At 36.3% G+C, this 22,105-nt stretch overlaps 1 protein-coding gene across 13 annotated transcripts in view; it reads left to right on the forward strand.

Annotated features, from left to right (window-relative positions):
• BCAS3 (BCAS3 microtubule associated cell migration factor) overlaps positions 1 to 22,105 on the forward strand; it is a 614,259-nt gene that overhangs the window by 279,495 nt on the left and 312,659 nt on the right. For all 13 annotated transcript variants that reach the window (XM_078437391.2, XM_078437395.2, XM_078437397.2 and 10 more), the window contains one exon: positions 8,744 to 8,894. In XM_078437391.2, coding sequence (XP_078293517.1) covers positions 8,744 to 8,894 — 151 coding nt within the window. The remainder of the gene's footprint in view (positions 1 to 8,743; positions 8,895 to 22,105) is intronic.

The following is a 22,105-nucleotide window of genomic DNA, read 5'->3' on the forward strand; positions in this document are numbered from 1 at the left end:
TGCGAAGATGTGCCTGGAGGTAGAGAGTATTATGCTAAGTGAAATAATTCAGGCAGAGAAAGACAAATACCATATGATTTCACTCATATGTGGAATTTAGGAAACAAAACAAATAAAAGAGGAGGGGAAAGAGAGAGAGAGAAACCAAGAAACAGACTCTTAACTATAGAGAACAAACTGGTAGTTATCAGAGGGGAGGTGGGCGGGGGAATAGGTTAAATAGGTGTTGGGGATTAAGGAGTGTACTTGTGATGAGCACTGAGTGATGTATGGAAGTGTTGAATTGCTATATTGTACACCTGAAACTATTAAGCTATATGTTAACTAACTGAAATTTAAATACAAACTAAAAAAAATAATGTCTTTTAGGATGTCATTTAGAAATAAGATATTCATTCTGATCTCTTGGGGGGATTGTTTGCTTTTTTATATAAATTTGTCTTATTCAAATTAGTAAAAAAACAGAGATCCTGGGAAGATGGCGGCGTAGGAGGACGCTGGGCTCACCGCGCGTCCTGCTGATCACTTAGATTCCACCTACACCTGCCTAAATAACCCAGAAAACCACCAGAAGACTAGCAGAACGGAGTCTCCAGAGCCAAGCGCAGACGAGAGGCCCACGGAAGAGGGTAGGAAGGGCAGAGAGGTGGTGCATGCTCCACGGACTGGCGGGAGGGAGCTGGGGCTGAGGGGCGGCCCACCGGCCAAGCTTAGCCCCTGAGTCTGGCTTGCAAAAGCGGAAGGGCCGGATGCGTGTGTTCCAACAGCAAGCGGGACTTGACATCTGGAAGGTTATAAGCTAACAGCTCTGCTTGGAGAACGGGAGGGCTGGAGGACAACAGGAAGGAGAGTTGTTGAGCCCCGGACGACAGAGCTCAGCATGTCGGGGAACAAAGGCACTCGCCAGCGCCATCTCCCTCGCCCATCCCCCAGCCAAAATCCCAAAGGGAACCAGTTTCTGCCAGGGAACTTGCTTGCACCGCGCAAACACCCAAAGCTGTGCTTCTGAGGATCCATCCCTCCTACGGATCTGACTCCCTCCTGGTGCCGCAGGGCCCCTCCCGAAGTGGATCTCCGAAGGAAAAGCGAGCTGAGCCTGCCCCTCCCGCCCCCGTGCACCTTGCTGATCCATCCCAGCTAATATGCCAGATCCCCAGCACCACAAGCCTGGCAGTGTGCAAGTAGCCCAGACGGGCCACGCCACCCCACAGTGAATCCCGCCCCTAGGAAACGGGAAGAGAAGGCACACACCAGACTGATTGTGGTCCCAGAGGTGGGCTGGGGGCAGACATCAGGTCTGACTGTGGCCCCGCCCACCAACGCAAGTTATTCAAGACAGCACAGGGGAAGTGCCCCTCAGTCCCGCACCACTCCAGGGACTATCCAAAATGACGAAGTGGAAGAATTCCCCTCAGAAAAACGTCCAGGAAATGACAACGGCTAATGAACTGATCAAAAATGATTTAAACAATATAACAGAAAGTGAATTTAGAATAATAGTCATAAAATTAATCGCTGGGCTTGAAAACAGTATAAAGGACAGCAGAGAATCTCTTGCTACAGAGATCAAGGGACTAAGGAACAGCCAGGAGGAGCTAAAAAATGCTATCAACGAGTTGCAAAATAAACTGGAGACAACTACGGCTCGGATTTCAGAGGCAGAGGAGAGAATAGGTGAACTAGAAGATAAAATTATGGAAAAAGAAGAAGCTGAGAAAAAGATAAAAAAAATCCAGGAGTATGAGGGGAAAATTAGAGAACTAAGTGATGCACTAAAGAGAAATAATATACACATAATTGGTATTCCAGAGGAGGAAGAGAGAGGGAAAGGTGCTGAAGGTGTACTTGAAGAAATAATAGCTGAGAACTTCCCGGATCTGGGGAAGGAAAAAGGCATTGAAATCCAAGAGGCACAGAGAACTCCCTTCAGACGTAACTTGAATCGATCTTCTGCATGACATATCCTAGTGAAACTGGCAAAATACAAGGATAAAGAGAAAATTCTGAAAGCAGCTAGAGATAAACGTGCTCTAACATATAAAGGGAGACCTATAAGACTCGTGACCGATCTGTCTACTGAAACTTGGCAGGCCAGAAAGGAATGGCAGGAGATCTTCAATGTGATGAACAGAAAAAAAATATGCAGCCGAGAATCCTTTATCCAGCAAGTCTGTCATTTAGAATAGAAGGAGAGATAAAGGTCTTCCCAAACAAACAAAAACTGAAGGAATTCGTCACCACTAAACCAGCCCTACAAGAGATCCTAAGGGGGATCTTGTGAGACAAAGTACCAGAGACATCGCTACAAGCATGAAACCTACAGACATCACAATGACTCTAAACCCGTATCTTTCTATAATAACACTGAATGTAAATGCACTAAATGCACCAACCAAAAGACATAGGGTATCAGAATGGATAAAAAAACAAGACCCATCTATTTGCTGTCTACAAGAGACTCATTTTAGACCTGAGGACACCTTCAGATAGAGAGTGAGGGGATGGAGAACTATGTATCATGCCACTGGAAGTCAAAAGAAAGCTGGAGTAGCCATACTTATATCAGACAAACTAGACTTTAAATTAAAGGCTGTAACAAGAGATGAAGAAGGGCATTATATAATAATCACAGGGTCTATCCATCAGGAAGAGCTAACAATTATAAATGCCTATGTGCCGAATACAGGAGCCCCCAAATATATAAAACAATTACTCATAAACATAAGCAACCTTATTGATAAGAATGTGGTAATTGCAGGGGACTTTAACACTCCACTTACAAATTAGTAAAAAAAAAAATACATGCTTACTGTTTGCTGTTATTTATGAAATACAATATTTATTGTTAACCATTGAACTGGGGCAGATAACTTTTATAAGTTAAGAACAATTATTTGAAAATAACATTGGGTCAATAAGATGTTTTCTGTATGGAAGAGTTGTTGAGTTATAAACACTGGACTCGTTTTTATAACATGGGAAGTGTGGAAAATTTTCTGTAAAGTTTCTGTGTAAGTACATGGATCACTATGAAACTACAGTAATCAACAGGGTACCTGGGTCACTCAGTGACTTGAGTGTCCGACTCTTGATTTTGGCTCAGGTCATGATCTCACGGTTTGTGAGATCGAGCCCTGTGGCTCTGCTCTGACAGCACAGAGACTGCTTGGGATTCTGTCTCTCCTCTCTCTTTGCCCCTCTTTCCACTCATACAGGCTCACATGTGTGCTCTCTCTGTCTTAAAAAAAAAACTACAGTAATCAAGAAAATGTAGTATTAGTGAAAGGATAGACACATGGATCAATGGAACAAAATCTAGAAATAGATGCACACGTGTATGGTCATTTGATTTTTGACAAAGATGAAAAGGCAATTTAATGGAGAAAGGATCATCTTTCTAATGGTGATGAAACAAGTTGATATCCACTTTCAAAGCATGAGCACAACCTCAACTCACACCTCAGTCCATATACAAAAAATAACTTAAAATGAATCATAGTCTGTTCTTGCCACTTCTGTTCAATATTGTACTGGCAGTTGTAACCAAGGCTTTTAGGCAATAAAATAAATAGAAGTCATCTGGACTGGAAAGAAAGAAGTAAAACTTTCTTCTTTGAGGATGACATGATCATGTATGTAGAAAATACTAAGGAATCCACAAGAAAGAAATATCTCCACTGAGATAAACAAGTTCAGCAAAGATTATAGGATATAAGATCAATGTACAATAATTAATTGTATTTTTCTACATTGGCAATTAACAGTCTGAAAAGTGAAATTAAAAACAATTCTTTTTACAAGTTGCATCCAAAAGAATAAAATAGGACTAAATTTAACCAAAGAAGTATAAAACCTGTACCCTGAAATCTACAAAATAATGTTCAAAGAAATTAAAGAATACTTAAATAAATGAAAAGACATCTCATATTCTTGGCTTGGTAAGATGGCAGTAGTTCCTCAGCTGATCTACAGACTCATTGCAGTTCCAATCAGAATCCTAGCTGGCATCTTTGCAAATAAATGACAACGTGTTGATGGAAGCAGCAGGTTTTGTTGAATACAGTGACATGAAACCACTGACTAAAAGAAATGAAATTCAATATTATTTTTCTCTATTTCTTTTCTATCTTTAGTCCCTCTGAAAAACCATTATTTACTGGGACAGAGGTGCTTCACAATCATTTTTCCTTGGAAAAAGGTGACTGAACAGGGGTGCTAAGAATTTTGAAAATAAAAGCACATTTTTAGTGAATTCTGTGTGCATTTGGGTAGATGTTTGTGTAATGTCTATTTTAGAAGTTATGAGTTGTTTAGGAACCTAATTCCCAATATGACAGCATTTCAAAACATGGACATTCAGAAAAACACGTAAAATATTCTAAATTTCTAATCCCATGTGGCTTGTATCTGAAGAGAACTTTGATAACATAATAGCAATTTCTGTCTTTGTATTTCATAGCCTCCTCTCTGTGAGATCTGTAACTAATTTGAATTTTGTAGCTGTAGGCCACAAGGTGGTGACACCAAATAATATAGAAATAATAAATGTCCAAGTGGGTGCTTCTGTTCCAGAATATAGTATGTTCCCTTTTGATATACTGTTCTCTTTCTTTTCAGTAATTCTAATACGATTTCTTTTTGTGTTAAGAAAACAATCCTGAGAAACTTAACAGAAGACCATGGGGGAGGGGAAGAAAAAAAAGAAGTTAGAGAGGGAGGGAGCCAAACCATAAGAGACTCTTAAAAACTGAGAATAAAATGAGGGTTGATGGGGGGTGGAAGGGAGGGGAGGGTGGGTGATGGGCATTGAGGAGGGCACCTGTTGGGATGTGTACTGGGTGTTTGTTGTATGGAAACCAATTTGACAATAAATTTCATATTAAAAAAAAAAAAGAAAGCAATCCAAATTGGCATACCACTTCAGCTCACCAAAATTTAGCTCAAATTTGTCATTTGGTGAATATATCAAAAAATTACAGAGATCATGGATCCTGCCTTGTCTCAGGCTTCAGTTATCATAATACTGGAGTAATAGACATTATCAGTAATATTTTATATCGGTAATATCATAAAATTTTTATCATTAATATCAGGGCACTGATTAAAAAATAAACAAAAAAAAATCCTAATATGTAAAGTTGCTATAAACTTCACTTAAACTTTGGAGATTTTGTTTTATTTGCTTTCATTTGTTTCATTTCATTTCATTGTTATTTTTTTTTAAAATCACATTTCATACCTTAAAAAATTAACTGTATCATGTAACAAATGATATAAATTGTATATATGAAGATAAAATACAAGACTTAAAATTTTTTAGATTGAATTTTTTGACCTTAGGTTAGGCAAATAGTTCATCAATTCAACACCACATATACTAAACAAATTCATGAGGTGGACTTTATGGGAAAAAATCTTTTGCTTATTGAAAGATCTGTAAGAAGACAAGTTACAGGGTGGTAGAACATATTTGAAAATTTACAAAAGGCTTATGTCCAGAATATATAAAGATCTTTTAAAATTTGAGAGTAAGATCTATAAATAATTCCTTACATTTGTAGTCTTTTGATTTTCAACAAGAGTGCCAGGACAATCTGTTGATGTGGGAAAGAAGAGTCTTTTCAGTGGAAAGACTGGAACAAGTGGATATCCAAAATTCACAGTAATGATATTGAACCCCTACTTCACACCATTTATAACAATTGATTCAAGATAGATCCAAGACCTAAATGTCAGAACTGAAAATATAAAACTCTTAGAAGAAAATATAGGCATAAATCTTTGTGTCCCTGGATTTGGCAATGGTTTCTTAGATATGACAATAAAAGTATAAGCAACTAAAGAAAAAATGGATACAGTAGACTTTATCAAAATTAACAACTTTTATACTTCAAAGAACATCATGAAGAAGGTGAGAAGACAACACATGTAATGGGACAAATATATTTATAAATAATATATTTGACCAGGGGCTTGTATCCAGAGAGTATGATTAACTTATGACTGAACAGTAAAAAGACAATCCAATTTTTATTTTATTTACTTTCAATTTTCTAAAAATGTTTATTTTTGAGACAGAAAGAGAGAGAGAGACATAGCACGAGTGGTCGAGGGGCAGAAAGAGAGGGAGACACAGAATCCAAAGCTGGCTCCAGGCTCAGAGCTGTCAGCACAGAGCATGACATGGGGCTCGAACTTATGAACCGTGAGATCATGACCTGAGCCGAAGTCGGACGCTCAACGAAATGAGCCACCCAGGAGCCCCAGACAATCCAGTTTTTAAATGGGCAAATATTTCGGATTAGACATTTCTCCAAAGAAGATATACGAATTACCAAACTGCACATGAAAAAGATGTTTAACATCCCTAGTAATTAGGGAAATGCAAATCAAAACCACATAAGACACCACTTCATACCCACTAGGATGGCTAAAACAGGGTGCCTGGGTGGCTCAGTCGGTTGAGCATCTGACTTCAGGTCAGGTTATACTGTCACAGTTCATGAGTTCAAGTCCCGCATCGGGCTCTGTGGTGATAGCTCAGAACCTGGATCCTGCTTCAGATTCTGTGTCTCCCTCTCGCTCTCTGCCCCTCCCCTGCTTGCCCTCTGCCTCTCCCTGTCTCTCAAAAATAAATAAACATTAAAAAAATTTAGGATGGCGAAAATAAGAGGTAGACAATAACAGTTTTTTTGAAGATGTGGAGAAGTTGGAGCCCTTATACATTGGTGCAGCCACAGGTTGGCAGTTCGTCAAAATGTTAAATACAGACTGAAATGTTCCACTCCTAGGTGTGTATACCCAAGAAAACTTGAGAACACATAAATGGATAAGTAAAATGTGGTACATCCATGCAATGGAATGCTATTTGGTTATAAAAAATAATGAACTACTGACATGTGGCACAACATGGATGAACCTTGAAAAGATACTAAGTCATAAAAGGCCACATTGTATATGATTCCATTTATGAGGCATCCAGAATAGGCAAAGCCATAGAATCAAAAAGGAGGTTCCTGGTTGTCAAAGGCTGAGAGGTGGGACAAAGGAGGAGTGATTGCCAATGGGTATGGGCTTTCTTTTTGGGTGATGAAAATATTCTGAAATTTGATAGTGGTCATGGTTGTGCTACACTGTAGAATATTCTAAACACCACAGAAGTGTGCATTTTAAAAGAGTGATTTTCACAATATATGAATTATATCTCAGCATAAATATTGACTCAGTTTTTAAAATGGGCACAAGATTTGAGCAGATACTTTATCAAAAAAGAAATATGGATGACAAGTATATGAACAAAAAAGTACTACATTGTATTATGCATTAGAGAAATCCAAAGAAAGGCCAGAATAGCTAAAATCAAAAAGAATGACAATACTAAATGCTGGTGTGGATATGGAAGATCTGGAACTATGATACTTTACTAGTGAGAATAAGAAATGGTTCAGGTACTTTGTCAAACTGGCATTTTCTTATAATCTTAAAACATACCATTATTATGTCCATGCATGCATTCATTTACTATGACCAGCAATTCCATTCTTAGATTATTTATCCAAAAAAGGAAGCTTATATTCATACAAAACCTGTACATAAATGTTTATAGCACCTTTATTCATTAATAGCCAAAAGCTGGAAACCTAATAGCCAAAAGCAGTGACTAGATAAACAAACTGAAGTATTCCATATAATTCCATCATACTCAAGAATAAAAGGAAAGATCTGGGGTGACCTGAGTGGCTTAGTTGATTAAGCATCTGACTCTTGATCTCAGCGTTGTCAGTTCAAGCTCCACATTGGGCTCTGTGCTGGGAATGAAGCCCACTTAAAAAAAAGCGGGGGAGGAGAGGGAAAGATCTGTTGATACTTTCAGGAAAATATAGAGTGGGTGAATCTCAGATGCTTATTGGCAAATGAAAGAAGCTGGACCCCATAAGCCCCATACTCTGATTTCATTTATAGGACATTCTGGAAAATACCATGGAGAGGGAGAAAAGATAAGTATGTAGGAGGAATTTGGCTTACTAGTGAGCTGAAAGTAATTATTCCCTCTGCAGATCAGATTTTATTTCACAGATGAGTTTGTTTTTCCTAGTTACTAGTGAGCCATAATGACTATTCTTTTTATTTTTTATATTAATGCCCAGCATAAAATAAAGGGAAATGTGTTGATTTTTGTTTTTAAACTTTATGATGGAGGGTGGTAGATATTGGGAAGAAGGTGATGATTTTACCTATGACTTCTGTTACTCATCCTGTGTCTCCTATTCTCTGTGGATACTCATCTCATGACTCCTCTTTCTTCCACCCTCCCAGCTTTCACAGGCTGCTGTGGCTGGAATATTCTACCCACTTACTTTCAGCTTGTTTAGAGAATTGCTTCATGCCTCCTCTAGACTACCTTATATCTTCCTGTTTTGTTTTCTGTTACTATCCTATATTCCTTCATAAGATCATAAAATTATAATTAAATTTTATACTAATTATTTGTATAACCACTTAACATCCATCCATTTCTGTATCCTCCATTCCTCTATCCTCAAAGACTAAAGTCTCTGTTTATAATCAAGTCACACTTGGTGTTACCAGTATCCTTTGTTTTTTCCCATCCATATAACCATGATACTTTTAGAATCAATTCTGCCTTTGATAACTTTCTTAAATGGTTAGTGGAGTGAGTGCAAATCACGTGAGAGAAGGAAACATCTCTTGGTGATGCTTTTCTTTATTTTTCTTTTTGTAGGGAAACTAAACAGCCAAGACTCCTACAATAATTTTGCCAACAACAACCCTGGCAACCCTCGGCTCTCTCCTCTCCCCAGCTTGATGGTATTGATGCCTCTTGCACAAATCAAGCAACCAATGACATTGGGGACCATCACCAAACGAACAGGGTAAGGCCTTAGGCTTGCTACTTTTTAAAATAGCTGCTTTAGAGGATTGGATACATAAAAATAAAACACATTTTCTTTGGGTCGTTTGAGTACGTTCTTCATTTCCAGCCCATGTGAGACTTAATGGCAGCAGAATAAGTACAAAGTATAGAACATGTACAAACATCCTCAAATACAACCATGTGCACATACATTCATAGCAAAGACAAAGCAGTGACAAGTTGTGAAAACTAGTACTGGCTAATAAAAACCAGACCCATCTACTCAGTCTCATACTTGCTGCCTTGCGGCTTTGTCTGAAAGTACAGTTTCAGTTTCTTGCTTTTGTGGACATAATCTGTGTTTATAATGACCACCAGATTTTACCTGGCCCAAATACTAAGGAAAGAACTTTGTTAGATGACAACCATGTTTCTGAAACTTAAAGGGAAAAAAACCCTATATTGTGGTATAATTTACAAATAATAATCTGTCATTATTGTTACGACAATGTGATATTATGGGTAGTTTTCAAAAGCCAGAGTCCTAAAATTTGGGCTTTACTCAAGATTGGTCATTAACATCCACAAAGACATTTGATGACTCACTTGATGTGTCTGTGCTTATTTTAGCTATTTAAAAACATTTTTAATTACTACTGGTTAGGAATATAAAACTCACTTCTTTGAGTTCTTGAAAATAAAGTACTATATTTAAGATATCATTAGATGATCAGTCGCAAAATGATTCTGAAATTCCATTTGTACCAGAAAAATATATATCTATAGGCAGATTACCTGTTTCATCAATAAGCAATCCTGAGATTGTTATCTAATTTGAAATGAAACAACTGTCTTAAATTTTGTCTGCAGGTAGCTCAGAGAAAACCCAATCCTGGCTTCAAACAATCCTCAGGGCCTTTCCAACAAAAGAAATAGATTATATTATTTGGCTACTATATCAATAGGTCTTAATATTTTTGTGCTGGATGGTAAAGTGTTTATAGAAGTCACTTTTGTGAGAAGAAATACTCATGCTCAGGGACAAGGCCTTTGAACTCCAGATTTCACCATAGTACAGAAATGGACCCTCTACCTGGCGGGGTGGTATTCATATACAAAGTGATCTTATTGCTGAATGCAGAAATAAAATGGAGTTTGTGGCATATTTGGGGAGGGGGAAGGAAAAATATACTTAGGTCCCAAATTAGGCATGTTATGATATAGATCATTGGGCCTGTATCCCTTTTTTTTTTAATTTATTTCAGCTTTTTAACTATGTTCAGTGATTTAAATAGAATGTTGGCTTCCCTTTCCTCTTTTAGTTTCTTTTTTTTAAAATAAGATAAGTAAAGGGTGCTTGGGTGGCTCAGTCAGTTAAGTGTCCGACATCGGCTCAGGTCATGATCTTGCTGTTTGTGAGTTTGAACCCCGCGTCAGGCTCTGTGCTGACAGCTCAGAGCCTGGAGCCTGCTTCTGATTCTGTGTCTCCCTCTCTCTCTGTCCCTCCCCTGTTTACTTGCTCTCTCTCTCTCAAAAATAAATAAGCATAAAAATATTTAAAATTACAGTAGCTATTACTAGGAAAGAGGTTATGAAGAGGTTATTTACTGTTCATTCATTTTTTCTTTTACTTTTCTGGGATGTAGAATCAAATAAAAATTAGACTAAATCTTGAATCATAATTTTAAAGTTATTTTTTTTACTTATAGAAGTCATCCATAATTGTACCTTTTTGATTCAACTGAGCATTGTACAATTCTGCATAGTACTTATGAGTTTTTGTGTGTGTTTCCTGAATCCAAGTGAAAGAATACTCAAAATTGTTATTCTTGAATTTAATTCTAGCTTTGTTTCTGGTGTTTATTGTTTTTAAAACTTACGAGCTATGCTATTTTTATAATGTAAAGAATTAGCTCTCTTTTTCAAATAAGCTTTTCTAAGACAGTGACTGAGGTTCTATGCATGAAATCCTATTATATTAGAATTTAATTCAACATAGTTGTGAGGAGGAGTGGAAACTGAGCCTACTTTTGTATGTATTTGAAATTTTCCACAATAAAAAGAGAAAGTCTTTCACACTCTTTCACACTCTCTCTTGCTACTCTCTATTTCTCTGCCCTTAGATGGACAGAAACTATTAATCATCTGGTGTCTCCCTCCACTGCCGTATTTTATGAACTTGGATAAATTCTGTTTCTTTTCTTTTTAAAAACTTAGTCACAATTCTTAGATTTTTAGATTGCATACATTAGGCTCCCTTATATTATAGACAACTTAGTAATTATTTATTAATGAAATAACTTAAATGAATTTGAATTATGTGCTTTGGAATTAATATTAGTTCAAGGTAGACATGTTGCATTGTTGACTTGGTTTTTTATCTCAGTTCCCAGACCATTATATTTTTGCTGAGTTTTTAAATTCTTTTTAGCATGTCCTGTGTTGAAGTGTTTAAAGAGAATATTTGTCCCACAACGAATACTTGGTTTGTAATTTTTAAAATTTTCGGAGGATTCAGATTTACAAAAAAAAGTTATAAGACCAGTAAAATGAATTCCCATTTTCCCCAAATGTTGACAATCCAATATTTTTGCCTTATCATTCACATTCTCTCTCACTCTGCCCATACATGTATGCACACGTGTGCATACACACACACATACAAACACACACACACACACACAATATTTTTCTTAAATTGTTTCAAAGTAGAGTTAGTCAAACTGAGGGTTGATGGGGGGTGGGAGGGAGGGCAGGGTGGGTGATGGGTATTGAGGAGGGCACCTTTTGGGATGAGCACTGGGTGTTGTATGGAAACCAATTTGACAGTAAATTTCATATATTAAAAAATTAAAAAAATTAAAAAAAAAAACAAAGTAGAGTTAGTAATTCCTTATTCCTACAAATTTCAATATATAACTTCTACAGACAAGGATATTCTCTTACATAACTATAGTACAGTTATCAAAAGAAGAGATTTTAAAACTCACTATTGGTCTTTTTCGTAGAGTTGTCTGTAATGACTTCTCTACTTGTGGCAGAGCCATTAGTGTAGCACACATTATTACCCTGCCCATTATTTTCCGCTCTCCCCACCTGCTGTTCTTTTTTTCCCCACCCCTCCTGCTATTTTCTCTGGCTTCCTATTAACACAGATCACAGTGACCTATAAACACTTTGATAATAGTATTAATAACTTATAGTTGGCTCTTCTTATGAGACTTAATACCCTAAGCCACTTTCTTTTTTTTTTTTTTAATGTTTATTTATTTATTTTTGAGAGAGATATTGAGATTGAGAAGTGGGACCTAAACTCACGAACTGTGAGATCATGACGTAAGCTGAAAGCAAGAGTTGGATGCTTAACTGACTTGAGCCACCCAGACACCCCCTCTAATCCATTTTCTGAAGGGTTTGTTGATTATATCCAGAAATTGCTATAGTGTAATTTCCTTATAATTTTTATTCTAAGTCACCCCAACATTTGTTCATAGAATTTTTAGAATACAATTTATGGTTTTATTACCTTAAAATTTGGCATTTTCACTGAAATACATGTATTTTGCCTTACCAAAAGTAATATTTGTTTTATGAGAAAAAAAATTCCCTTAATTTCCATTTTTTATATATGCTGAGATTTGAACCAAATCCCATACATCTCATATCATTAGATTTCATCCCATTAGATTTTAAAAGCTATATTTATTTCATTTTTATTAACATTTTTTTACTATGACCAAGTCTCGTGACTGTAGTTAGCTAATTTGCATTATTTCCACTAAATTTTGTTACATTTACTGAGAATTTTGCTTGCTATATTAAGGTTACCAGAGTGATGAGCAAATGGGGTTTTCATTTTCCACGTCTCTTTTCATTCTAGAAATTCTCATTTACTCTAACTTTGCTTCTATGAAATGCCTTTGGTAGCATTTTAAAAATAAAACTAACAAGAAGTATTTGACATAGAATATGTAGAAATAAAGCACAGAGCTGACTCATTTATAGACATGTAAGTTTTGTGATTACTTCCAGTATACCTGATAATATATCTAATAAAATCATGTACTTACCTAGGCTACATCAACCTTTATTTACTCCATGTCCTAGATATTTGGCAAAAATTCAAAATAAGCACAAAAAGTTGTATTTCTAGCACAGAGATTTTTTAAGGATTGCCTAGGATCCTATACTAGAATATTCAAATTGAGATAGAAGCCTCAGTTCAAACCTTGAGGGGATAAAACGTGTGCTTACCATATTTCACATCTGCCCTCTTATTTTTGGAAATATATATCCCTGGAAGCCTGTGCAATGTCAGGGACCATCTGTCTTACTTCAAGACATACACAAGGCCAGTAGAACTGCAAATGGCAAAAGACAGATGTATTTACACCTTCATGTTCTGAACCTTGAAGCAGCACTTGGAGGAAATAAGGCCCATTTTGGCAACAGCTGTTGCTTAACCTGACTACAATATACATTGATGAAGGCAAAAGAAGTGCTAGAAATCACTTGGCTCAATAATCATTCATTCAAACAGGGTCCATTTTCTTCCAGTATAAGACTGGAGAACTGGAAAAACCTCCATCATGTTTTATGACACATAAATAAGAATAGTTCTCATCTCTTAAAGTGAAACTGGGTACTAAGGAATTGCTCATTTTTTTGAAGTGTTAAGTGTTAATAGTAGGGATTTATTAAGTAGCATTTCATAGATGTTTGGTTGAATTACTGAATCAAGTAAGTGATAATTGTTTGTTTGAATGCTTCCTATGTAAAATTTTACTAAATAGATAATTTTTCATCAGTATGCTTAATTTTATGTGCATTAAATCTAAAGTTATTAACCTATACATATCATTGTCCAGGGACAAATAGAGAGCAGCAAATTTCTTTTTTTTTTTTAATTTTTTTTTTTTAACATTTATTTATTTTTGAGACAGAGAGAGACAGAGCATGAACGGGGGAGGGTCAGAGAGAGAGGGAGACACAGAATCTGAAACAGGCTCCAGGCTCTGAGCAGTCAGCACAGAGCCCGATGCGGGGCTCGAACTCACATACCGCGAGATCGTGACCTGAGCCGAAGTCGGACGTTTAACCGACTGAGCCACCCAGGCGCCCCTAGAGAGCAGCAAATTTCTAAAAGAGATCAGAGTAATTTCATGGGAATAAAAAATACAGATATTGGTAATGAAGTTACTTCCTTACTCTTAACTAACAGTGAAGTAAACATGAGATGATTTGTTGTCTTTCATGTTTCCTTTGTCTTAAGTGGAGAAGCTTCTTGTTCTTTTCCCTTCTCCTGTCTTTATATTTATTCATGTCTTTGTGAGCAATTTGAAGTGTGTATTAAGAACCTAAAGCTCAACACTGTAGAAATAGGTTAATGTAGTCAAAGGATATTGACTTAGAATCTGATGCCTTGACTTCTCAGTTGGCTCTGCTACGTATTACCAGTGTGTCCTAGATAAGTTTCTTCATCTGAAGAATATAAGTTTATGTATTTGGATTATCATCTTTTAGCTGTACATTGTGTGAGTTCCTACCAGGACTTTGGTTCCATTCCTTAATTTCTAAGCCTCACTCATTGTCAAGGTATAGGCCAGTAACAAGAGCTTCATTTAGAAAACATAGATGATTGTTCTTATTTAGAAATGGAAATATTTAATAGCATTTATTTGATTATCTCAAATTTGTAGACTAAATCTGCCATAGAGGTTGCTAAGTGGGTAAATGACATTGGCCTACAGTAGGCCTTGCAGAAAGGTCCATTCCTTCCTTGGCTTATCTAAAGTTTGCCTGAGCCCCAAACCTTATATGCTAAGTTCTGAGAATTAAATGGGAAAGATTTGGAGAAAGGCTCACCAGATACTGTAGTAGATGGTAATTCTCCACTTCCCAGCCTTGTCTTATATAGGTGTTAGTTTTTGATAACTAAAGTTATAAATGTTTGGTTCCAAATATAAAATAACAGATAATGTATTTTCATTAGAATGGATATGGATATATCTGCATGTACAATATACTTACCACAGTTTGAGTTTACAATTTTCATGCTCCATCAGTAGAGTATTTAAAATATACCATGGTTTGTTCCATTTTACCATAAATCTGTGGATTTTTTAGTTTTTGAATTAAGTCTACTATTAAAAATCAACAGTGGTAACTTGATACAGAAATTTGATAGTCTGTGCTATTCCAGTCTCTTCTGAAACATCTGGTAGAATTTTAACATTATCTAATGTTTTTCTAATGAAAATCTTGAGTTTGTAATTTAAATTTGCATGTTGAGTATATCTCAGATAGTGAACCTGTCTGTTTCAGCTTCAGTTTGCCCTGTAGATCAAGAATTTGAGAGCCAACAGTGCCATGGGTGTCTTTATTATGGAGTGGTTAAAATTAAATTAATGAAAAGTTATAAGTAACACTGGAAAAATTGACACAAGGACTAATTTTGCTCATATGTATGTGAGAACTGTAAGTCCATTTCTGTAGCTCTTTAACAGAGGATATACAGAATGTAACAGTCATTTAAGTTCCTAGGATATATTGGTAGAGGATACGTCTTTGCAATTTTACACATACCATTTTCTCTACATTTAACATTTATATGGGCTTATTTTTTTTCAGTTTTTTTAAGACATAATTGACATGTATCTCACTATATAAGTTTAAGGTGTGTAGCGTGATAGTTTGATTTACACATATAGTGGAATAATTACCACAATAGGTTCAGCTAACATCCATCTTCTACTGATACAATAAAAAGAAAAGAAAGAAGAAAAGAAAAAAGGAAACACTTTTTCCTTGTGATGAGAATTCTTAGGATTTACTCTCTTAACAGCTTTCTTATATGTCATACCACAGAGTTAGCTATGGCCATCATGTTGTACATCACATCCCTAGTACTGATTTATTTTATAACTGAAACTTTGTACCTTTTGACCACCTTCCTCCAACTCCCCCTTCTCCTACCTTCTGCATCTGCGAACCACAAATCTGATCTCTTTTTCTGAGTTCTTCTTTTAAAGATTTATCTTAAGATAAATAAGATCATACAGTATTTGTCTTTCTTTGACGTATTTCACTTAGCATACCTTCAAGGTCTTTCCATGTTGTTTGAAATGGTCAGATTTCTTCATATTTTTATGGCTGTATAATATTCCATTATAATGTATAATATATTAAATAAATATTAAATATAGTTAATATATATGTAATATATAATATAATATATATAATATATACATACACATATACATATACATATACACATCACAACATTTTTATCTATCCATTCATCTATCCATCAATGGACACTCAGGTTGTTTCCATGTCTTGGCTGTTGTAAATAATGCTAGGAACATGCGGATGTAGATATCTTTTTGTGTTTGTATTTTTATTTCCTTTGGTCATATTCCCAGAAATGAAATTGCTGGATCATAGGGTAGTTCTATTTTTAACTTTTTGAGGATTTCACCCCCCCCCCCACTGTTTTCCATAGTGGCTATACCAATTTATACCAACAATGCACAAGGGTTCCCTTTTCTCCACATCCATGGCAGCATTTCTATCTCTTGTCATGTTTAATTTAAATTTTAATTAGTTAACATACAGGAAATATTGGTTTCAGGAGTAGAATTCAGTGATTCATCACTTACATGCAACACCCAGTACTCATCACAGCAAGTGCTCTCCTTAATACCTATCACCCATCCAGCCTATCCTCCACCCACCTCCTTCCATCAACCCTCAGTTTGTTCTCTATTGTTTTTACTTAATTTAAAAAAATTTTTAATGTTTATTTTTGAGAGAGAGACAGAGAGTGAGTGAGGGAGGGGGAGAGAGAAAGGGAGACACAGAATCCGAAGTAGGCTCCAGGCTCTGAGCTGTCATCACAGAGCCCAGTGCGGGGCTTGAACTCATGGAACTGTGAGATCATGACCTGAGCTGAAGTTGGGTGCTTAACTGACTGAGCCACCTAGGCGCCCCTCAAAATTTTTTTTAATGTTTGTTTGTTTGTTTATTTATTTATTTATTTATTTTTAACCTTTATTTATTTTTGAGACCGAGAGAGACAGAGCATGAACGGGGGAGGGTCAGAGAGAGACACACACAGAATCTGAAATAGGCTCCAGGCTCTGAGCTGTCAGCACAGAGCCTGACATGGGGCTCGAACTCACGGACTGCGAGATCACGACCTGAGCCGAAGTTGGACACTTAACCAACTGAGCCACCCAGGCGCCCCAATGTTTATTTATTTTTGAGAGAGAGAGAGAGAGAGGCAGAGACAGAGGGTGAGTGGGGGAGGGGCAGAGAGAGCCAGAGGCACAGAATCCTAGCTGTCAGCACAGAGCCTGTTGTGGGGCTTTAACCCACAAACCGTGAGATCATGACCTGAGCTAAAGTCAGATGCTTAACCAACTGACAGGCACCCGTGTTCTCTATTGTTAAGAGTCTCCTGTGGTTTGTTTCCCTCTCTCCTCCCCACTCTCACTTCCCATATGTTCATCTGTTTGGTTTCTTAAATTCCACATATGAATGAAATCATGTTTTTTGTCTTTCTCTGACTTATTTCGCTTAGCATAATACATTCTAGTTCCATCCACATCATTGCAAATGGCAAGATTTCATTCTTTTTGATGGCTGAATAATATTCTGTCATATACATACACGTATATATATGTATATATGTATATATGTATATATATGTATATATGTGCATGTGTGTATCTGTGTGTATACAAACACATTTATATGTGTATATATACACCCACATCTTTATCCATTCATCAGTCAATGGAAATTTGGGCTCTCTCTGTAGTTTGGCTGTTTATCTCTTGTCTTTTTGATGGTGGCATGTTAACGGGTATGAGGTGGCGTCTCATTTTGCTTTTAATTTGCACTTCCCTAATCACTACTGATGTTGGGCACCTTTTCATGAACATGTTGGCTTTTTGTATATCTTATTTGGGAAAATGTTTATTCAAGTCATTTGCCCATCTTTTAATTGGGTTGTTTTTTGCCATTGAATGCAGGTGTTCTTTATATATTTAGGATATTAAGCCCTTATTAGATAGATGGTTTGAAAATATTTTTCCCATTCTGTATTCTGTAGGTTGTCTTTTCACTTTGTTCGTGGTTTGTTTTGACGTGCAGAAGCTTTTTAATTTATTTTTAATTTTGTTGCTTGTGCTTTAAGTGTCATCTTTTAAAAATTACTACTAAGATCCATGTCAAGGAGATTTTGTTTCTGTATTTTCTTCTAGGAGTTTCATGATTTCAGGTCTTACATTTAAATCTTTGATCCATTTTGAGTTAATTTTTGTGACTGGTATAGGATTTGGGTCCAGTTTCATTCTTTACATGTGAATATCCAATTATCCCAGTACCGTTTATTGAAGAGACTGCATTTTTTCTATTGAGCATTCTTGGTCCCCTTGTCAAATATTAGTGGACCATGTATGTTTGCGATTCTTTTCCATTGGTCCTTTTGTTTTTATGCCAATACCATACTGTTTTGATGACTATAGCTTTATAGTATAACTTGATGTCAGGAAGTGTGATGCCTCCTGCTTTTGTTCTCCTTTTTTAGGATTTTTTTTGGCTATTTGGGGTTTTTTGTGGTTCCACATAAATTTTAGGGAAGTTTTTTTCTATTTCTATAAAAAATGCCATTGGAACCTTGATAGGGATTGCATTGAATTTGTAGATGGCTTTTGGTAGTATTGACATTTTAACATTAATTCTCACAGTACATGACCACAGGATACCTTTTCATTTATTTGTGTCTTTTTTGATTTCATTCATCAATGTCTCATAGTTTTCAGAGTAGAGATCTTTCATCTTCTTAGTTATATTTATTCCTAAGTGTTTTATTGTTTTTGGTGCTATTGTAAATGGGATTGAATCCCTTGTTTGTGTTTCAGAAAATTGTTTTTTTTTAACTTTTTTTTTCAACGTTTTTAATTTATTTTTGGGACAGAGAGAGACAGAGCATGAACGGGGGAGGGGCAGAGAGAGAGGGAGACACAGAATCGGAAACAGGCTGCAGGCTCCGAGCCATCAGCCCAGAGCCTGACGCGGGGCTCGAACTCACGGACCGCGAGATCGTGACCTGGCTGAAGTCGGCCGCTTAACCGACTGCGCCACCCAGGCGCCCCTTTCAGAAAATTTTTTATTAGTGTATAGAGACATTACTGATTTTTATATGTTAATTTTGTATCTATATAGATCTAACAGTTCTTTGGTTAAGTCTTTAGGGTTTTCTATAAATAAAATTATGTCATCTGCAAATAGAGACAGTTTTCTTTCTTTCTTTTTTTTTTTTTTTTTTCGATTCTGCTTTCTTGCCTGATTGCTTTAGCTAGGACTTCCTGTACTATATTGAAAAAGAGTGGTGAGAGTGGGTGCCATTGTCTTGTTCCTGATCTTAGAGGAAAAGCTTTCCATTTTTCATCATTGGGTATGATGTTAGCTGTGCTTGTTTTATATGGCCTTTATGTTGAGATATATTCCTTCTGTGCCTGATTTGTTAAGAGTTTTTATTATGGATGCATTTTAAATTTTGTCAAATGCTTTTTCTGTGTCTGCTAGATGATCATATGATTTTTTTTATTCTACTAATGTGATGTATCACGTTGATTGGTTTGTGTTATGTTGAACCATCCTTGCCATCCCCAGAATGAATTTCACTTGATCATGGTGAATGATCCTTTTAGTGTGCTGCTGAATTTGGTTTGCTGATGTTTTATTGAGAATTTTTCCATTTATATTCATTTTGAATATTGGCCTATAGTTTTTTTTTTGTTGTTTTTGTTTTTTTTTTCCTAGTGGTGTCTTTTTCTGGTTTTGGTATCAGGATTATGCTAGCTTTGCAAAATGAGTTTGGGAGTGTTCCATCCACTTTGATTTTTTGGAAGAGTTTAAGAGTTGGTGTTTTTTCCTGCTTTCTCCTCTAGGGTTTTGATGGTTTCCTGTCTCACATTCAGGTCCTTTATCCATTTTGAGTTTATTTTTGTGAATGGTGTAAGAAAGTGATCTAGTTTCATTCTTCTACAAGTTGCTGTCCAGTTCTCCCAGCACCATTTGTTAAAGAGACTGTCTTTTTTCCATTGGATATTCTTTCCTGCTTTGTCAAAGATTAGTTGGCCATACTTTGGTGGGTCTAATTCTGGAGTTTCTATTCTATTCCATTGGTTTATGTGTCTGTTTTTTGCCAATACCATGCTGTCTTGGTGATTACAGCTTTGTAGTAGAGGCTAAAGTCTGGGATTGTGATGCCTCCCGCTTTGGTCTTCTTCTTCAAAATTACTTTGGCTATTCGGGGTCTTTTGTGGTTCCATACAAATTTTAGGATTGCTTGTTCTAGCTTTGAGAAGAATGCTGGTGCAATTTTGATTGGGATCGCATCGAATGTGTAGATAGCTTTGGGTAGTATTGACATTTTAACAATATTTATTCTTCCAATCCATGAGCATGGCATGTTTTTCCATTTCTTTATATCTTCTTCAATTTCCTTCATAAGCTTTCTATAGTTTTCAGCATACAGATCTTTTACATCTTTGGTTAGGTTTATTCCTAGGTATTTTATGCTTCTTGGTGCAATTGTGAATGGCATCAGTTTCTTTATGTGTCTTTCTGTTGCTTCATTGTAAGTGTATAAGAATGCAACTGATTTCTGTACATTGATTTTGTATCCTGCAACTTTGCTGAATTCATGTATCAGTTCTAGCAGACTTTTGGTGGGGTCTATCGGGTTTTTCATGTATAATATCACGTCATCTGCAAAAAGTGAAAGCATGACTTCATCTTTGCCAATTTGGATGCCTTCGATTTCCTTTTGTTGTCTGATTGCTGATGTTAGAACTTCCACACAATGGAATACTACGTGGCAATGAGAAAGAATGAAATATGGCCTTTTGTAACAATGTGGATGGAACTGGAGAGTGTTATGCTAAGTGAAATAAGTCATACAGAGAAAGACAGATACCATATGTTTTCACTCTTATGTGGATCCTGAGAAACTTAACAGAAGACCATGGGGGAGGGGAAGGAAAAAAAAAAGTTAGAGAGGGAGGGAGCCAAAACTTAAGAGACTCTTAAAAAATGAGAACAAACTGAAGGTTGATGGGGGGTGGGAGGGAGGGGAGAGTAGGTGATGGGTATTGAGGAGGGCACCTGTTGGGATGAGCACTGGGTGTTGTATGGAAACCAATTTGACAATAAATTTCATATTTAAAAAAAAGAGTTGGTGTTAATTCTTTAAAAGTTTTGGTAAAATTTACCAGTGAAGCCATCTAGTCCTATGCTTTTCTTTATTAGGAGATTGTTGATTACTGATTCAATATCCTTACTAATAATTGTTCTGTTTAGATTTTCTATTTCTTATTTAGTCTTGGTAAGTTGTATATTTCTAAGGTTTTTTTCCTTTTCTTTTAGATTGTCCAGTTTGTTGGCATATAGTTGTCCATAATATGGGCTCATTCTGATGTCTGTTATACAATAGTGTCTGAATTTTCATAAGACTTGAGCAATTGAGAAATAGGACTTTCAGAGTATATTTATAGAATTTTTCTCTTAGACTCCAGTTAATTCTTTAAAGATGATTGAACCATTTACACCTTTCAGCGCTAAAGTTGGGTTATGGAACACTTCAGCGCATTCAAAATAAAATCTAGTTTTACTTTTTCCTTGCATTTAAAAAAATCTTGGTGTGCCTGGGTGGCTCAGTCGGTTAAATATCTGACTTCGGCTCAGGTCATAATCTCATGGCTGGTGGGTTTGAGCCCCGTGTCAGGCTCTGTGCTAACAGCTCAGAGCCTGGAGCTTGCTTTGGATTCTGTGTGTCTCCCTCTGTCTCTACCCCTTTCCTACTCACACACTGTCTCTGTCATTCTCTTAAAATAAATTAACATAAAAAAAACCTTCATGTTTGCCTTGCTTTCAGCTAGTAACACCAAAGCTTTTGTTTTATTATGTGACATTCAGCCAAATGAATCAGTGTTTAAAAACTTATATAGCATTTATTATGATAAAAAACACAATTCCTTCTTGGTTTCTGAGAATCTCTGGAAGAAACCTGTTGAGAACCAATGGTCAAGTCCCTTCACGTTGCACTATAAATAAGTATATAAAAAATATTTCTGGATTTTTCATCTCTTGGCCAATCCTGATGTTTTTGAATCAGAATTCAGCTTAAAAAGGACATAACTGCGACAAAGTGAATAG

Source organism: Panthera onca, chromosome E1 (genome assembly GCF_046562875.1).
Source record: "Panthera onca isolate mPanOnc1 chromosome E1, mPanOnc1 haplotype 2, whole genome shotgun sequence".
NCBI lineage: Eukaryota > Metazoa > Chordata > Mammalia > Carnivora > Felidae > Panthera > Panthera onca.